This window comes from Dama dama, chromosome 7 (assembly GCF_033118175.1).
Source record: "Dama dama isolate Ldn47 chromosome 7, ASM3311817v1, whole genome shotgun sequence".
Classification (NCBI taxonomy): Eukaryota; Metazoa; Chordata; class Mammalia; order Artiodactyla; family Cervidae; genus Dama; species Dama dama.
In genome coordinates this window covers 29,888,819-29,903,534 of record NC_083687.1, presented here as the reverse complement: position 1 = coordinate 29,903,534, position 14,716 = coordinate 29,888,819, and the positions used below count along the sequence as shown (strand labels likewise).

General features: G+C 43.7%; 1 protein-coding gene and 1 pseudogene across 2 annotated transcripts; one reads left to right on the top strand and one right to left on the bottom strand.

The window, feature by feature from the left end:
* Positions 1-266: 266 nt before the first annotated feature.
* Positions 267-3,884, bottom strand: LOC133059691 (BOLA class I histocompatibility antigen, alpha chain BL3-7-like). Of its 2 annotated transcripts, XM_061147145.1 has the most exons (8): positions 3,694-3,883; positions 3,140-3,409; positions 2,665-2,937; positions 1,775-2,050; positions 1,551-1,658; positions 1,080-1,112; positions 884-939; positions 267-719 (listed from the first exon to the last, which is right to left on the bottom strand). In XM_061147145.1, exons 1-7 carry the CDS (start codon positions 3,764-3,766, stop codon positions 908-910), a joined length of 1,065 nt encoding a protein of 354 aa, XP_061003128.1. In that variant the 5' UTR covers positions 3,767-3,883; the 3' UTR covers positions 267-719; positions 884-907. The 2 variants fall into 2 exon arrangements, with proteins under 2 accessions (XP_061003128.1, XP_061003129.1); XM_061147146.1 differs by lacking the exon at positions 1,551-1,658 and having other exon boundaries at positions 3,694-3,884.
* A 4,045-nt stretch (positions 3,885-7,929) lies between these two features.
* Positions 7,930-9,185, top strand: LOC133059263 (ras-related GTP-binding protein C-like; annotated as a pseudogene).
* The last annotated feature ends 5,531 nt before the right edge of the window (positions 9,186-14,716 follow it).

Sequence of the window (14,716 nt, the reverse complement as noted above, 5' to 3'; positions counted from 1 at the left end):
TGCCTCACCCTCCCTGGAGCCGTCCTTTTCCAACCAAATATAAACATAAATTAGACTCTGCTTTAAGGGCTTACCAGGTGGCAATAAAACATGGTATTTCATTTACACTGCATGACAAATAGCTACTACCCTTAGTCATAAATGAGTTCTTAGAAACCAGTAACATTGATATTTCAAGGGAAATGAAAAAAAAAAAAACCTGAAAAATGAAATAAAAGACTTGATTAGTAAGGATAAAGCATATATGAAGATGACTAAACTGATCATACAGGAAAAGCAATTTCTTTGCTTTTAATATTACTAAAGACATTTAGACATACTAAAAGTGTACAAACATCTTTACAGTTTTACAAAACAGATCCACATAGACAAACACTAGGGTACAAGATTGATGAGGACCCATAGGGGGAAACCTGTAGTTTGGATCCTGATTTTCAATAAAATATGAAATTGCAAAAGAAGTTAAGACAAAGTTGGAGACAGCCCAACTCCGGCCTCTGTTGGATCAGGAAGGACCGTCAGAGAAGAGAAAACAGTACAGTGTGGGAAGGGGTCGCGGTGAACAGAGGGGGTGCCAGGCTCACCACTTCTTTACATTATGCTAATAGCAGCACAGACACATTCAGATGACTTCTGCAGAAAGAGAAGTCAGAAGATCTTGAAGTCATAATGCAGGGATGGGACATGGAATCTTGTCCCCACGAGGTAGCTGTCTCGCACTGTGAAAGAAAAGAATCATGAACCAGTGTAGGTCAGTCATGTAAGTGCTCACATTCTCAACAGCCCTCCACGTGCTCACATGTCCCACTCAAAGACCCCCACCACCCAGTGTGTCCCCCCCTCCACCAACTCCTCTCCCAGTCAGGACCCTCCAGGGTCTCACCTCTAGGATCCATGAGAGCCTTGGTCACACATCAGAGCCCTGGACACTGTCGCTGCCTGGGGGAGAACAAGACCAGGACGTGGTCAGAACCCACAGGAGAGACACTAGAGAAGGAACCTTGAGGAGGGTGAGCCCCCATGGCCTCCTGTCTGCATCCTCACAAGGGTCTCAGGAATCACACCCCCTCTGTACTTACTTGCAGCCTGAGTGTAGCTCCCTCCTTGTTCACCTGCAAGAAGAAAACATCACGTGAGAATCCATGGAGAAGACTGAATCATGATATCCTAGAGAAACCCCCCACTTCTGGACCCCAGAGAACTTTTTGGAACTGTAACTAAAAATCCAGGACAGAATCAGGAATATAAAGAAAGGAGATGTGGGGGGACGGACCATCTCCAACCCTTCTAGAGGTCTGACCTAAGTGGGGACCTTCCCCTCTGACCTTCAAGTACTGAGAAACAGGCCCCAACTGGAATTATGAAGGTGAAAAATCTATCTTTCATTTTCACATGTACTTTACAAAAGGGTCAATGTTAGCATCAGCTCTAGACCAGCAAGCCCATATGTGTGGATGGCATTTCCCAGGAACAAGGCAGGCAAACTTCTACCTGGGCTTGAAACCCCTCAGTGAGACACGAAAACTCAGATGCCTCCCTCCCTTCCCTACCTGAGTACTTCTTCCACCAGATCATAATAGCTCCAGCCACCACAACCACCAGGAGGAGACCCAGGCCAACAGTGATGCCCATGATGGGGATGGAAGGCTGAGGAGGTTCTGTGGAGGAAAAGGAAGGGGCCCTGACCTCAGGCTTGAGTCCTGACCTTGCTGAACTGTATCCAGAAGGGCTCCTGCTTTATCTGAGATAAGCTCCATCCCATCCCCGTCCTTACCCCATCTCAGGGTGAGGGGCTCCTGAAGCCCCTCATGCTGCACATGACACGTGTGTTTCTGCTCCTCTCCAGAAGGCACCACCAGGGCCGCCCACTTCTGGAAGGTTCCATCCCCTGAAGGCCTGGTCTCCACAAGCTCCATGTCCTGGGTCTGGTCCTCCCCATCACGCTGCCAGGTCAATGAGATCTCCTCAGGGTAGAAGCCCAGGGCCCAGCACCTCAGAGTGACCTCACGTTCAGAGATGTGGTGATGGGTCACATGTGTCTTTGGAGGGTCTGAGGAAGAATCAGAAAATCCATACTTTATGTTACCCCCATGGGCCACGGAGGAAGCATCATGTGACCATTTTGAGAAATGATGAGAAAATGAGTCTGAAAAGAAAAAGCACAAACACCAGACACCAGCCTGGGCTCTGAGGTCTGGGAAAATCTCCTAGTCCTTGTAAAGTTCTGGAGTCAGGGTGAGAACCAAGGTAGGACGCTCCACGTTGAGGGGGAGAATACAGAGCAATGGTCCTGACTTTGTTGGAAACTGAATGACTCAGAAAAGCTGGGGTCTGGCCTCTTATGCTGCTTCAGACTGAGAACAGGCCTTGAGAAAGTCATGAGTCACAAGATGGCAGGCAGGGTGAAAGGGCACCGCTGACCAGTTATTTCAGGGATGGTTTCTTGCTTCTTCTCCAAAGACACTGGATTCCTTAATTGTCCTTCAGAGAAATGAAGCTACTGGCGAGTCACTGTCTTGTACAGAATATGAAAACCTGGGTGCATTCCTCCCTCTCCAGATAAGAAGTTGGGGTGTGGTTCCCACAGGGACCCCACTTCCTTCTCCTCGTGGGAAGCCAGCTCCAGCCCGAGGGGAGATCGGGGAGGCTCCGCGCCCCTCCTACCTGCGCGCAGCTGCGTGTTCTTTCCGCTCTCTAGGTATCTGCGGAGCCACTCCACGCACTCGCGGTTCAGGTAGTTCCTCACACGCTCCGCCACACCGTCCTGCTCAATCTTGCGCTTGGTGATCTGAGCCGCCGTGTCCGCCGCGGTCCAGGAGCTCAGATCTTCGTTCAGGGCGATGTAATCTCTGCCGTCGTAGGCTAACTGATCAAACCCGCGGAGGCGCCCGTCCGGCCCCACGTCGCAGCCGTACATCTCCTGGAGGGTGTGAGACCCTGACCCGCCCAGACCATCCGCAGGGATTAAACCCAAACTGAAATGAAACCGGGTCAAGTCCCGACGGCTCCTCCCGGGTCGGGGGGCCGGGCGTGTTCTGCAATGTTGTTGGGGTGACCCTCGGACCCGGAGACTCAGGGCGACCCCTGCCGTTCCCTGGGGATAGGGGTCGTGACCTGGACCCGGGCCCGCGTCGCTCACCGGCCTCGCTCTGGTTGTAGTAGCCGCGCAGGGTGTTCAGGTTCGCTCGCAAAGTCTCTGCGGTGTCTCTGGCTCTCTGAGTCTCTTCATCCCAATACTCGGGCCCCTCCTGCTCCACCCACCGCGCCCGCGGCTCCATCCTCGGGTTAGGGGCGTCGCTGTCAAACCGCACGAATTGCGCGTAGTCCACGTAGCCGACAACGATGAAGAGGGGCTCCCCGAGGCCGGGCCGGGACACGGCGGTGCAGAAATACCTCAGGGAGTGGGAGCCTGGGGGCGGGAAGGGGTGAGACCCGGCCCGACCTCCTCGCGGTTCGGGTCCCGGGTCTGAGGTGACGAAACTGGGAGGAGGGAGGGGCGAGGGGCTCGTGAGACCGAAAAGGTCGGAGAAGGACCAGGACTTGGGGGGCAGAGAAGAGGGGGCGGGAAGCAAGGGAGGGACAGGACGGGACAGGGGGAGGGGGCAGGTCTGGCCGAGGGCGGCGGGATCGTTCCTTCCCTGGGTCCCCTCGCCGCTCCCCGCAGAGGCCGTTCCCTCCCGACCCCGCACTCACCCGCCCACGTCTCGGTCACAACCAGCGCACCCGGCAGCAGCAGGAGGAGAGTTCTCTTCCCCTTGATCCTCATCTCCTGGGGAGCGGGTGTGGGGAGAAGCGAGTCCAGCGGGTGGATGGACACTTTGTAACCGGGGACCGCGGAGATGAATATTGGCAGCTAGAAATTAGACACCCACTGGGAGTGAGAACTGGGGCCGCGTCACGTGTGTCCAGGCAGGAGGGCCCGACACGGGTTGTGAGAGTGAAAGTGAAACTCGGGGAGACGGGAAACCCAAGATGGAGCGTCCTGGCCCCAGACAGGGCCCTTGACCCTGAGACCCTGAGCGCCTCGCCCTCCGGGGAACCTGGGACGTTGTCCTGATCCCTCCTCTCCTGCACCGAGAGCTTTTTGTCCCACGTCCTGAGTCCTGGTCCAGGGGCTGTGTAGTCAGCGATTTTCAAAACATTTTGGTCAGAATATTTATACAATCCAACAAATTAGTGAGGACCCCAAGGGTAATTTTGTTTATAGATACTTCTATCGATATTTTCCATAGTAGAAATAGAGTTAGAATTTGTTTATTCATTTATTTAGAATAATATTAATAACTCACACAGTTAATATGGAATATAACTATTTCCCCAAATAAACACTACAGTGGGAACAGTGAAGCTTTTTACATTTTTATATTTTTGCAAGTCTCTTCTTGTCACTCTCATTAGAAGATCTCTGGATGTTTATGTTTGCTTCTATGTTAAATCCATTATTTTGGTTGAAATCTATGAAAATAAAAAGCCCACACATACATAATAATATTTTAAATCACTTTTCAGATAATTATCTAAGTTCATCTTTGATCCAAAACTAAAACTACAAAAGTGGTAGTTTCTCAAAGTTATTTTGAAAGTGGCCTGAAATGATATTATTGAATATTTCCTATTATATTACACTAAAATCCATAAGCTTATGTTGCACATTGACTGTCTTTTATACTAATATAAATTTTTTTAAACTAATACAATGCTTCACTAAGTTTTGTAGATCTTCCAGTGTCATTCATTTTTTCAAGTAAACATTGTATTCCATGAAAAAGAGGCTAGTTCAGCTCACACAAATTATTTTCCTTGGGATATAATACTTTGGAATGTAGCAGAAGTGCTTGATGTGTACTTCCTATGTCATCTTAGAAGTTTTGTTTTTTTTTTAGGAAAATATCTTAATTTGCCTTTTGAAATATGACTATAAGCCTTTGATTTTCCTGAAAGAAGCAGCTCATTTTTGCAATAGGAAATACAACATAGCAATATTTGTGCAAGGCCTATGTTAAGATTAAAACACCATCTTTTGAATTTCATCTAAACATGAGAATTTTGACAGGCCGATATTCACACCAGGTTTTCTAAAGTTACTCTAACACAAGTGGGTAATAGCAGATTGTAGAATTAACATACCTTTCTATGCCCTGTTATAACATGATATGCTTACTTCTGTTCCTCTTGCAGTGTATCAGATCCTTTTCAGCATCATCAGAGTAAAGCTAATGTTCACCAAGCATACTCACTTCAAAGAAAAAAACATAATCTGTTTTATGCCATCAAGTTTACCATTCATTGCTCCAGGAAAACAACACCATCAAGTTAAGTCATGTAAAGTTTTACTTGTCCATATAATTCTTGCCTTGTCAATTAAGTCTCATCATTAAACTTTAGCTCCATCAGTTCAGTTCAGTTCAGTCGTTCAGTGGTGTCCGACTCTTTGCGACCCCATGGACGGCAGCACGCCAGGCCTCCCTGTCCATCACCAACTCCCGGAGTTTACCCAAACTCATGTCCATGGAGTCGGTGATGCCATCCAGCCATCTCACCCTCTGTCATCCCCTTCTCCTCCTGCCCTCAATCTTTCCCAGCATTAGAGTTTTTTCAAACGAGTCAGCTCTTCGCATCAGGTGGCCAAAGTACTGGAGTTTCAGCTTCAGCATCAGTCCTTCCAATGAACACCCAGGGCTGATCGCCTTTAGGATGGACTGGTTGGATCTTCTTGCAGTCCAAGGGACTCTCAAGAATCTTCTCCAACACCGCAGTTCAAAAGCATCAATTCTTCGGCACTCAGCTTTCTTTATAGTCCAACTCTCACATCCATACATGACCACTGGAAAAATCATAGGTTTGACTAGACGGACCTTTGTTGGCAAAGTAATGTCTCTGCTCCTTAATATACCGTCTAGGTTGGTCATAACTTTCCTTCCAAGGAGTAAGGGTCTTTTAAATTCATGGCTGCAATCGCCATCTGCAGTGATTTTGGAGCCCAGAAAAATAAAGTCAGCCACTGTTTCCCCATCTATTTCCCATGAAGTGATGGGACCAGATGCCATGATCTTAGTTTTCTGAATGTTGAACTTTAAGCCAACTTTTTTACTCTCCTCTTTCACTTTCATCAAAAGGCTCTTTAGTTATTCTTCACTTTCTGCCATAAGGGTGGTGTCATCTGCATATCTGAGGTTATTGATATTTCTCCCAGCAATCTTGATTCCAGCTTGTGCTTCTTCCAGTCCAGCATTTCTCATGATGTACTCTGCATATAAGTTAAATAAGTAGGGTGACAATATACACCCTTGATGTACTTCTTTTCCTATTTGGAACCATAGGATCTGATATTAGTTCCCCAAGGGAATCAGAGGTGTCCCTGAATCCCTAGAGTGGTAAACACACAGTAGGACAATCAAGGAGGACAAAGTGAGCTGAAGAAGTTAGAGTTGATAGTGAGATTTCATGTGGGGAATACCTGTGATCAGGGTTGTCCTGGCTGAGGGGTGATATGGGAAGGTTGTCAGTGTCCAGGGCCTGGCAGGCGAGGTAGCAGACAATTTATGATTACTTCCTGTCAGGACGGCTCCAGAAGAGTTCTGATATCAAATACATTCTCCAGTCTGTCAGGTCCTGATCCCAAATGTATTCATCCAGCAGTACTGACACATGTTTTGTCCAGTTTGGCTCATGCTTTGGCCTGAGAGTCTGTAATACACTCGAAACCGAGGTATAGACTCTGCTCTCACATGGCTGAGTAGCGGTTGTGATGGAATACTGTGAAGGTTGTTGTTGACATAGTAGCAGGTAATTAAAACCATCACTTTCTCTCTCCCCCACAGTTATTGTAAATATTGCTCATTATTTGCACCCTGATGTTTCTTAGAATATGAAGGATTTTAACAAAGTTCCCCCAGGAAGGCAGACTCAATGCTTTGGGGACAGGAGACAGTATGGACTTGACCTTGACTACACTGAGTGGATCTTCCACTTTGGACGACTTCCATTGAGACCTACTGCCCACCTTCACATGGCGTCAGGGACATTCCCACTGTCTTCTGAGCAGAACACTTAGTACACAAAGACTCATGTCACAAATCCTTGGTAACATGATTGAAAAGCATCTCTAGTACATTACATAGATTGTTGCATAGATAGATGTTTATGGATGGAGAGAGAGAGAGAGAGGATGGACAGAGGCTAGATACAGATTGAGAACTGGACACATAATTTTACCATCCATGTGTCACAGGGCAACTTATGACAACTTATTTAGAGTGGACTTTTATTAGCTTCCAAGTGAGATGAAAGAAGAAAAGCAAATCAATGCACCTTCAAGAAATCCTCCAAGTTCGAACATGTTCTGATTAAGGCTAACTTGGGAAAAAACAACTTTTGAGTGGGGGGCTGGGGCGGGGTCGCGGGGCTGAGTGTTTGTCATAAGCAGCCATACTCTGTCCTCTGGTGGCCTACTGTGAAATAGCACAAGTGCTGCCAGCTCCATGGTTTTGTCAGCAAAAGAAGCCAAAGTTTCCACTTGCCACCTTCACAGTCCTGCTGTTAGAGCAAATCAAAAGTTCTGTAAGAGTCAGTATTTGGGGGTGCCTACTAGAGGAAGTCACTGTCTTGACTAGGACACAAGAGGCCACTTCCCAAGTGTAGTGTTTCAGGGAGTGTTGACTGAGCCCCTGAGTCAGGCCCTGGGTCAGGCCCTAGAGGGGAGACTAGAAAGAAGGTCACTGCCTCAGGGAAACTGCAGTGGGAGGATGGGAACACCCTGGGCTCACTTGTCTACACCCCAGCTCTGTGGTCTACTGTGGAGAAGTTAGTCTACCCAAGCAAAGCAATTTATGGCACTTTTCTGTTTATATTAATAATAAAGCATTTTAGAAAATTATCACTCAACCTATCTGTGTGATTTCATCTAAATTTATATTGGCTCAGATGGTAATGAATCTGCCTACAGGCGGCGTCGGACTGGGGAGGCAGCGGTCTGGCTTGGCCTGTCAGGGCGCGGGCGGCGGCTTCAGCATCCTGTCCCTGCAGTACCGGACGGAGGAGACGCCCCTCGCCGGCAAGTACCTCGCGGTGGATTCGTTCCCAAAGGACTTGACTATGTCGTGAAGCAGGAGGAAGGGGAGGCGGCGGGAGGCAGAGTTGGGACCGGGGCTGGCGGAGGTTGTGGCCCGAGTGGGGTGCTGACAGCTCCAAGTCAAGGATTCTGCTCATGGGCCTCTGGAGCAATGGGCAAGTCCTGCATTCAGAAGGTGGTGTTTTATAAAATGTCACCCAAAGAGACCCTCTTTTTGGAAAGGACCATCAAGACTTACAAAGATGACATTTCTAATAGCTCCTTTGTGAATTTCCAAATATGGGGTTTTCCTGGGCAAATGGACTTTTTTGACCCAGCTTTTGGTTTGAGATCATCTTTAGGGGGACAGAAATACTGATATATGTCATTGATGCACAGGATGACTACATGGAAGCTTTAACAAAACTTTACTGTTTCTAAAGCCTACAAAGTTAACCTAGACATGAATTTTGAGGTTTTTATTCACAAAGTTGATGGTCTGTCTGATGGTTACAAAATATAAACACAGAGGGACAATCAAAGGGCCAATGATAACCTTGCAGATTCTGGGCTAGAAAAACTCCATCTTAGCTTTTATTTTACTAGTATTTATGACCATTCAATATTTGCAGCCTTTAGTAAGGTGCTGCAGAAATTTTTCCCACAGCTACCGACGTTGGAAAACCTATTAAATATCTGTATATCAAATTCAGGTATTGAAAAAGCTTTTCTATTTGATGTTGTCAGCAAAATCTACATTGCAACAGACAGTTCTGTGGATATGCAGTCATAGGAACTTTGCTGTGACATGATTGATATTGTAATTGATGTGTGTTGTACATTTGGGTTAAAAGAAGATAGAAGTGGAAGTGCTTACCACAAAGAATCCAAGGCCATCATCAAGCTGAATAACACAACTGTCCTGTATTTAAAGGAGGTGACTAAATTTTTGGCACTGGTTTGCATCCATAGGGAAGAAAGTTTTGAATGAAAAAGCTTAATAGACTATAAATTCCATTGTTTCCGAAAAGCTATTCATGAGGTTTTTGAGGTGGATGTGACTTCTCACGGGAGCTGTAGTCACCAGACCAGTGCCCCCAACCTGAAAGCTTTGACACACAATTGCACACCATGAAACATCATCTAGCCTGGATGCCAGCAGTCAGGGCTCTATGCCAGCTTATTCTTCATGCCAGGGTCAAAGACCACATGCTGCAGGACATGGGAGTTGCTGCTTCTGGGAACCTGGTGCCTGTCCCACTAGAGATAAGGGGTAGAGTTTCTCATTTGGATGAAAACCCCTTCAGCCAGTGGTGTGCAACTGACACTACTATTTCTTTAAAAAAAAAAAAAAAAAGGGCAAAAAACAATTCCAGAGACCACTGTGTGTCTTTCTCCTCTTGGGGGCCCTACTTTAAGTAGCTGGGATATTTTGTACCTGGCGATAACACCACTTACCCATCCTTACCAGGGAATGTTGCCATCAATTACCAGTTGAAAAATAATAAAAAGAACTGAATTTTCATATGCTTCACTTAGATTTTCATTTGAGTAGTCTCTAAAAATCCTGCCTTGCTTAAATTCTAGCACTGTCTCTCAGATTTCAATTTTGGACCTTGCACACCTCAAACCTTCTAAATGCATTTGCTTGCTAACTCAGAAGACACATGGTCTGACTGTAGCAAAGGACATTCCTATATTTGTTTCTGAAGAAATGAGAACATTTTATGCTGCATTCAGTTGAGAGCAAGTTTCAACAGTGGCTGCTGTGTTTGTTCCCTAGGAAGTGTTGAGGAATAAGCTTTAAGACAAAAGGAAAATTTTGCACCTGTGTTTTAGGTACCAGATATCTGGGTTCCTTCCCCTACATTAGATAAATGATTCTGATCACTGTTAAAAAAGGGAATTTAACAGAGTGAAGTAAGTCAGAAAGAGAAGGATAAATATTGTATCCTAATGCAGTATATATGGAATCTAGAAAAATAGTACTGAAGAATTTATTTACAGGGCAGCAATGGAGAAACAGACATAAAGAATAGACTTATGAACATGGGGAGAAGGGAGAAGAGGGTGAGATGTATGAAAGAGTAACATGGAAACTTACATTACCATATGTAAAATAGATAGCCAATGGGAATTTTCTATATGGCTCAGGAAACTCAAACAAGGGCTCTGTATCAACCTATTCAAAGAATGATGTCTTCATCATCGTCTTTGTGCTGCTCCCCTGCTGGAAGCGTCATGTAATTGGGGATCAACTTAGTCTCCAGCTTCCCTTTCCTCAGACAGTGGGTTTCCAGAAGCTCCTGCATCTCAGAGGCTTCAGAAGATACTTTCACAATGTGGATTTAAGATGATAATTTAGGAAAGATAAGAATTTTTATACATTTTAATTTTGTTTTACTGAAATACAACATTGTTGTGTTGATTTCTGCCGTAGAGCAAAGTGATTCATTTATACATATATTATTTTTCATATTTTTACCATTGTGGTTTATTAAGGAAAGATAAGAATTGGTAATGTGTCAATCAGGAGTTATTAAAGCAAACCTGCTTTTTTTCTGCATGTAGGTGGTGGTGAAAATAATTACTATGTCAGTTTGCTATCCTAGTCTCCACTTTTTAAAAGTGTTTTTTTATTATGGTGGAAGTCACATAATGTAAAACATACTGTTATAACCATATTTAACTGTACAGTTCAGGGACACTAGGTACGTTCACATTGTTGTGCTACTCTCACCGTTATCCATCTCCTGAAATTTTCACCTTCCTAAACTGAAGCTCTGTCCCCATTAAACAGTAACTCCCCATTCCTCTTCTCCACCTTTCCACTCCCTAGCCCCTGGCATCTACCAATGTACTTTCTAACTCTATGAATTTGACTGTTCTAGGTACCTCATATAAGTGGAATCAAACAGTAATTTTCTGCACCCAATGTATATTGGAATGCATTTTTGAGGTTAACTTAATATATGTCCTGGGCTTCCCAGGTGGCACTAGTGGTTTAAAAAATAAAAATAAAAACCCATCTTCCAATGCAGGATATATAAGAGACACAGGTTCGATCCCTGGGCCAGAGGGCATGGCAACCCACTCCAGTATTCTTGCCTGTAGAATCTCCACGTACAAGAGGAGCCTGGTGGGCTATAGTCCATAGTGTTGCAAAGACACAACTGAAATGACTTAGTATGCACATGATAACTCCATTTTTAGTTTTTTAAGGAATCTCCATACTGTTCTCCATTGTGATTGTATCAATTTACCTCCCCACCAACAGTGTAGGAGAGTTTCCTTTTCTCCACACCCTCTCCAGCATTTATTGTTCATAGATTTTTTTTGATGATGGCCGTTTTGATCAGTGTGAGGTGATACTTCATTGTAGTTTTTATTTAATTTCTCTGATAATTAGTGATGTTGAGCATCTTTTCGTGTGTTTGTTGCCCATCTGTTTGTCTTCTTTGGAGAAATGTCTATTTAGGGCTTCTGTCCACTTTTAACAAAAAGTTCAGGTTGTTTGTTTTTTTATATTGAGGTACATGAGCTGTTTGTATATTTTGGATATTAATCCTTAATCAGTTGCTTCATTTGAAAACATTTTAGCTCATTCTGAGGGTTATCTTTTCATCTTGTTTAGTTTCCTTTGCTGGGCAAAAGCTTTTAAGTTTCATTAGGTCCGGTTTGTTTATTTTTGTTTTTATTTTCATTACTACCGGAGATGGATCAAAAAAGACCTTGCTGATAATTTATGTCAAACAGTGTCCTATAGTCAATATCTTGTAATAACCTATAACAAAAAATAGTCTGAAAAATAATATATGTGTATTTGTATAACTGAATCATCTTTCTGTGCACCTGAAACATTGTAAGTCAACTATACTTCAAGAAAAAAATACATATATTAAGAAAAAAAGAGGATTTTCTGCCTATGTTTTCCCTAAGAGTTTTATAGTGTCTGGCCTTACATTTAGGTCTTTAATCCACTTTCAGTTTATTTTTATGTATGGTATTGGGGAGTGTTCTAATTTCATTCTTTTACATGCAGCTGTCCAGGTTTCCAGTACCACTTATTGAAGAAACTATCTTTTCTCCATTGTATATTCTTGTCCCCTTTGTTATAAATTAGGTGACTCTAGGTGTGTTGGTGTATCTCTGGGTTTTCTATCCATTTCCATTGATCTATATTTCTGTTTTTGTGCCAGTACCATACTGTTTTGATTACTGTAGCTTTGCAGTATAGTTTGAGGTCAGGGAGCCTGAGTCCTCCAACTCCATTTTTCTTTCCCAAGGTTGCTTTGGCTATTTGGAGTCTTTCATGTTTCCATACAAATTGTACAATTTTTTTGTTTTAATTCTGTAAAAAATGTCATTGGTAATCTGATAGGGATTGCACTGAGTCAGCAAATTGCTTTGTGTAGTATATTTATTTTCACAATATTGATTCTTCCAATCAAAGAGCATGGTATATCTCTCCATCTGTGTTATCTTTGATTTCACTCATCAGTGTCTTATAGTTTTCTGAGTACAGGTCTTTTGCCTCTTTAGGTAGGTTTATTCCTAGATATTTTATTCTTTTTATTAGTGGTAAATGGGATTGTTTCCTTAATTTCTCTTCCTGATCTTTTGCTGTTAGTATATAGGAATGCAAGAGATTCCTGTGCATTATATTTGTATCCTGCCATAGTCTCTATTATTGTTGTTTATACCTCAAAGCAAATTTCAACATAGTGAAAAGTCAAATAATATCTTAGTGATGTTATAAAAGTAGTTTTCACTTCATGGATCTCATGAAATGGTCTCACTGATGTCAAGGGTTCCACAGACCACACACTGAGAACTGCTCTTCTGAATAAACCAGGGGGTCTCCCAGCTGATCCCTGCCTTTGCCTTCTCTTCATTTCAAAGACTCCTTCCTCCTGAGCTGGACTCACTGCCTCCCCAAACTTAGCTGAGAGCCCTGCCCTGCCCTCCTCTCCTCACGAGAGAACTCTCTCCTGAGTTCTCTAGGAGAGAACTCAGCCCCTAGTAAGTGATGCCAGAGAGTGTCCTCAGTCTGGGAAGGGAGGTGGAGGGACAGGTGTTTCCTTTGGACCTGGGAAGAGTTTGTACTTGAAGGCTCCAGACCTACTCACAACCTAGTCTGCTTTTGTTACACACCAGCTTAATATGTGTTCATATCCCATACAGAAATCTGACATAGTGTCTAAGAGAAATAATATTAGCCCTTTCATCTCCCATGTGTCTAATGTATCTGACTTGAGGGCCACAAATCATGATGAGCAGTCCGGTCTAACAAACCGTTCTGTGATGAAGGAATTGTTCTATATCTGTGCTGTCCAGGCAGGTAGCCACTAGCTACACATGGCTATTTTGCACCTCGAAAGTGGCCATTGTGCTGAGCACTTTAATTCTATTTAATTAGTTTTTAAATATTCCATTTACTTTATTGAATTATGGTTGATTAACAATGTTGTATCAATTTCTACTGTATAGCAAAATGACTCAGTTTACATATATATACTTTTTTATACTCTTTTCCATTATGGTTTAATCCCAGGCTATTGAATATAGTTCCCTGTACCATACAGTAGGTATGTACCTACCTATAATACATTAGGTACTGTACCTACAGTAGTAGGACCTGGTTGTTTATTTATTCTATAGGTAATAATTTGCATCTACTAACTCCAAACACCCAGTCCATCCCTCCCCCAGCCCCCCTCCTTGGCAACTACAGATCTGTTCTCTATATCTGTAAGTCTGTGTTTATTTTAATTTTATTTAATTTAAATAGCCATATGTGGCTAGTAGCTAGCACATTGGATAGTGCATATCTAGAGTATTCTTAATTTTCAGTTTCTTCCCCTCAAAGGATACTGTGTGACTCATAGGCTGATACATATTAAATTACAATCTTCACATAGAAATTCTTAAGAGTCTTAAAATGCAGCATGCACAGAAAATTTCATTAATATGTGTTTTAACAACTAGCATGTTCAGACATTAAGTTGTCATAGTTTAGTTGCTAAGTTGTCATAGTTTAGTTGCTAAGTCGTGTCCAACTCTTGCGACCCCATGGACTGTAGCCTACCAGGCTCCTCTATCCATGGGATTCTCCAGAGAAGAATACTGGAGTGGGTTGTCATTTCCTCCTCCAGGTGATCTTCCCCATCCAGGTATTGAGTCCAGGTCTCCTGCCTTACAGGCAGATTCTTTACCTACTGAGCTACAAGGAAGTTTTTCACCTTAAGGTTATAATTGTTCAAAACTGCCCATCACTGGAGATAATCCTTATCTATATTACATTGAGCTTTTGGTGTTGTTTTCCTTCACTGGATAAACATAAACGGATCACAGGGGAGCAGAACCCAGAGGCAGAGGGCTGCCCAGGCTGAGATGAGGAGATCCGACCCCAGGTGTGCCAGGAAACTGTCCCCATGGGGCAGTGCTGAGGGTTGCAGGAGAGTCTGTGCAAACAGTTGAAGTTGGTGAAACATCAAAAGTGTTCACAGATACTCATGAAGACAGGACTCTAGGGAGAGGTGGGAATGAGTTAAAATAAGTACAACAAAGCTAAAATATTGTTTATTTCAGGGAAAATAAAGTTCTAATTATATCTGAAGGAGAGGGGTCTGTGAAAGAAGAACCAGAATGAAAAATGATACATAA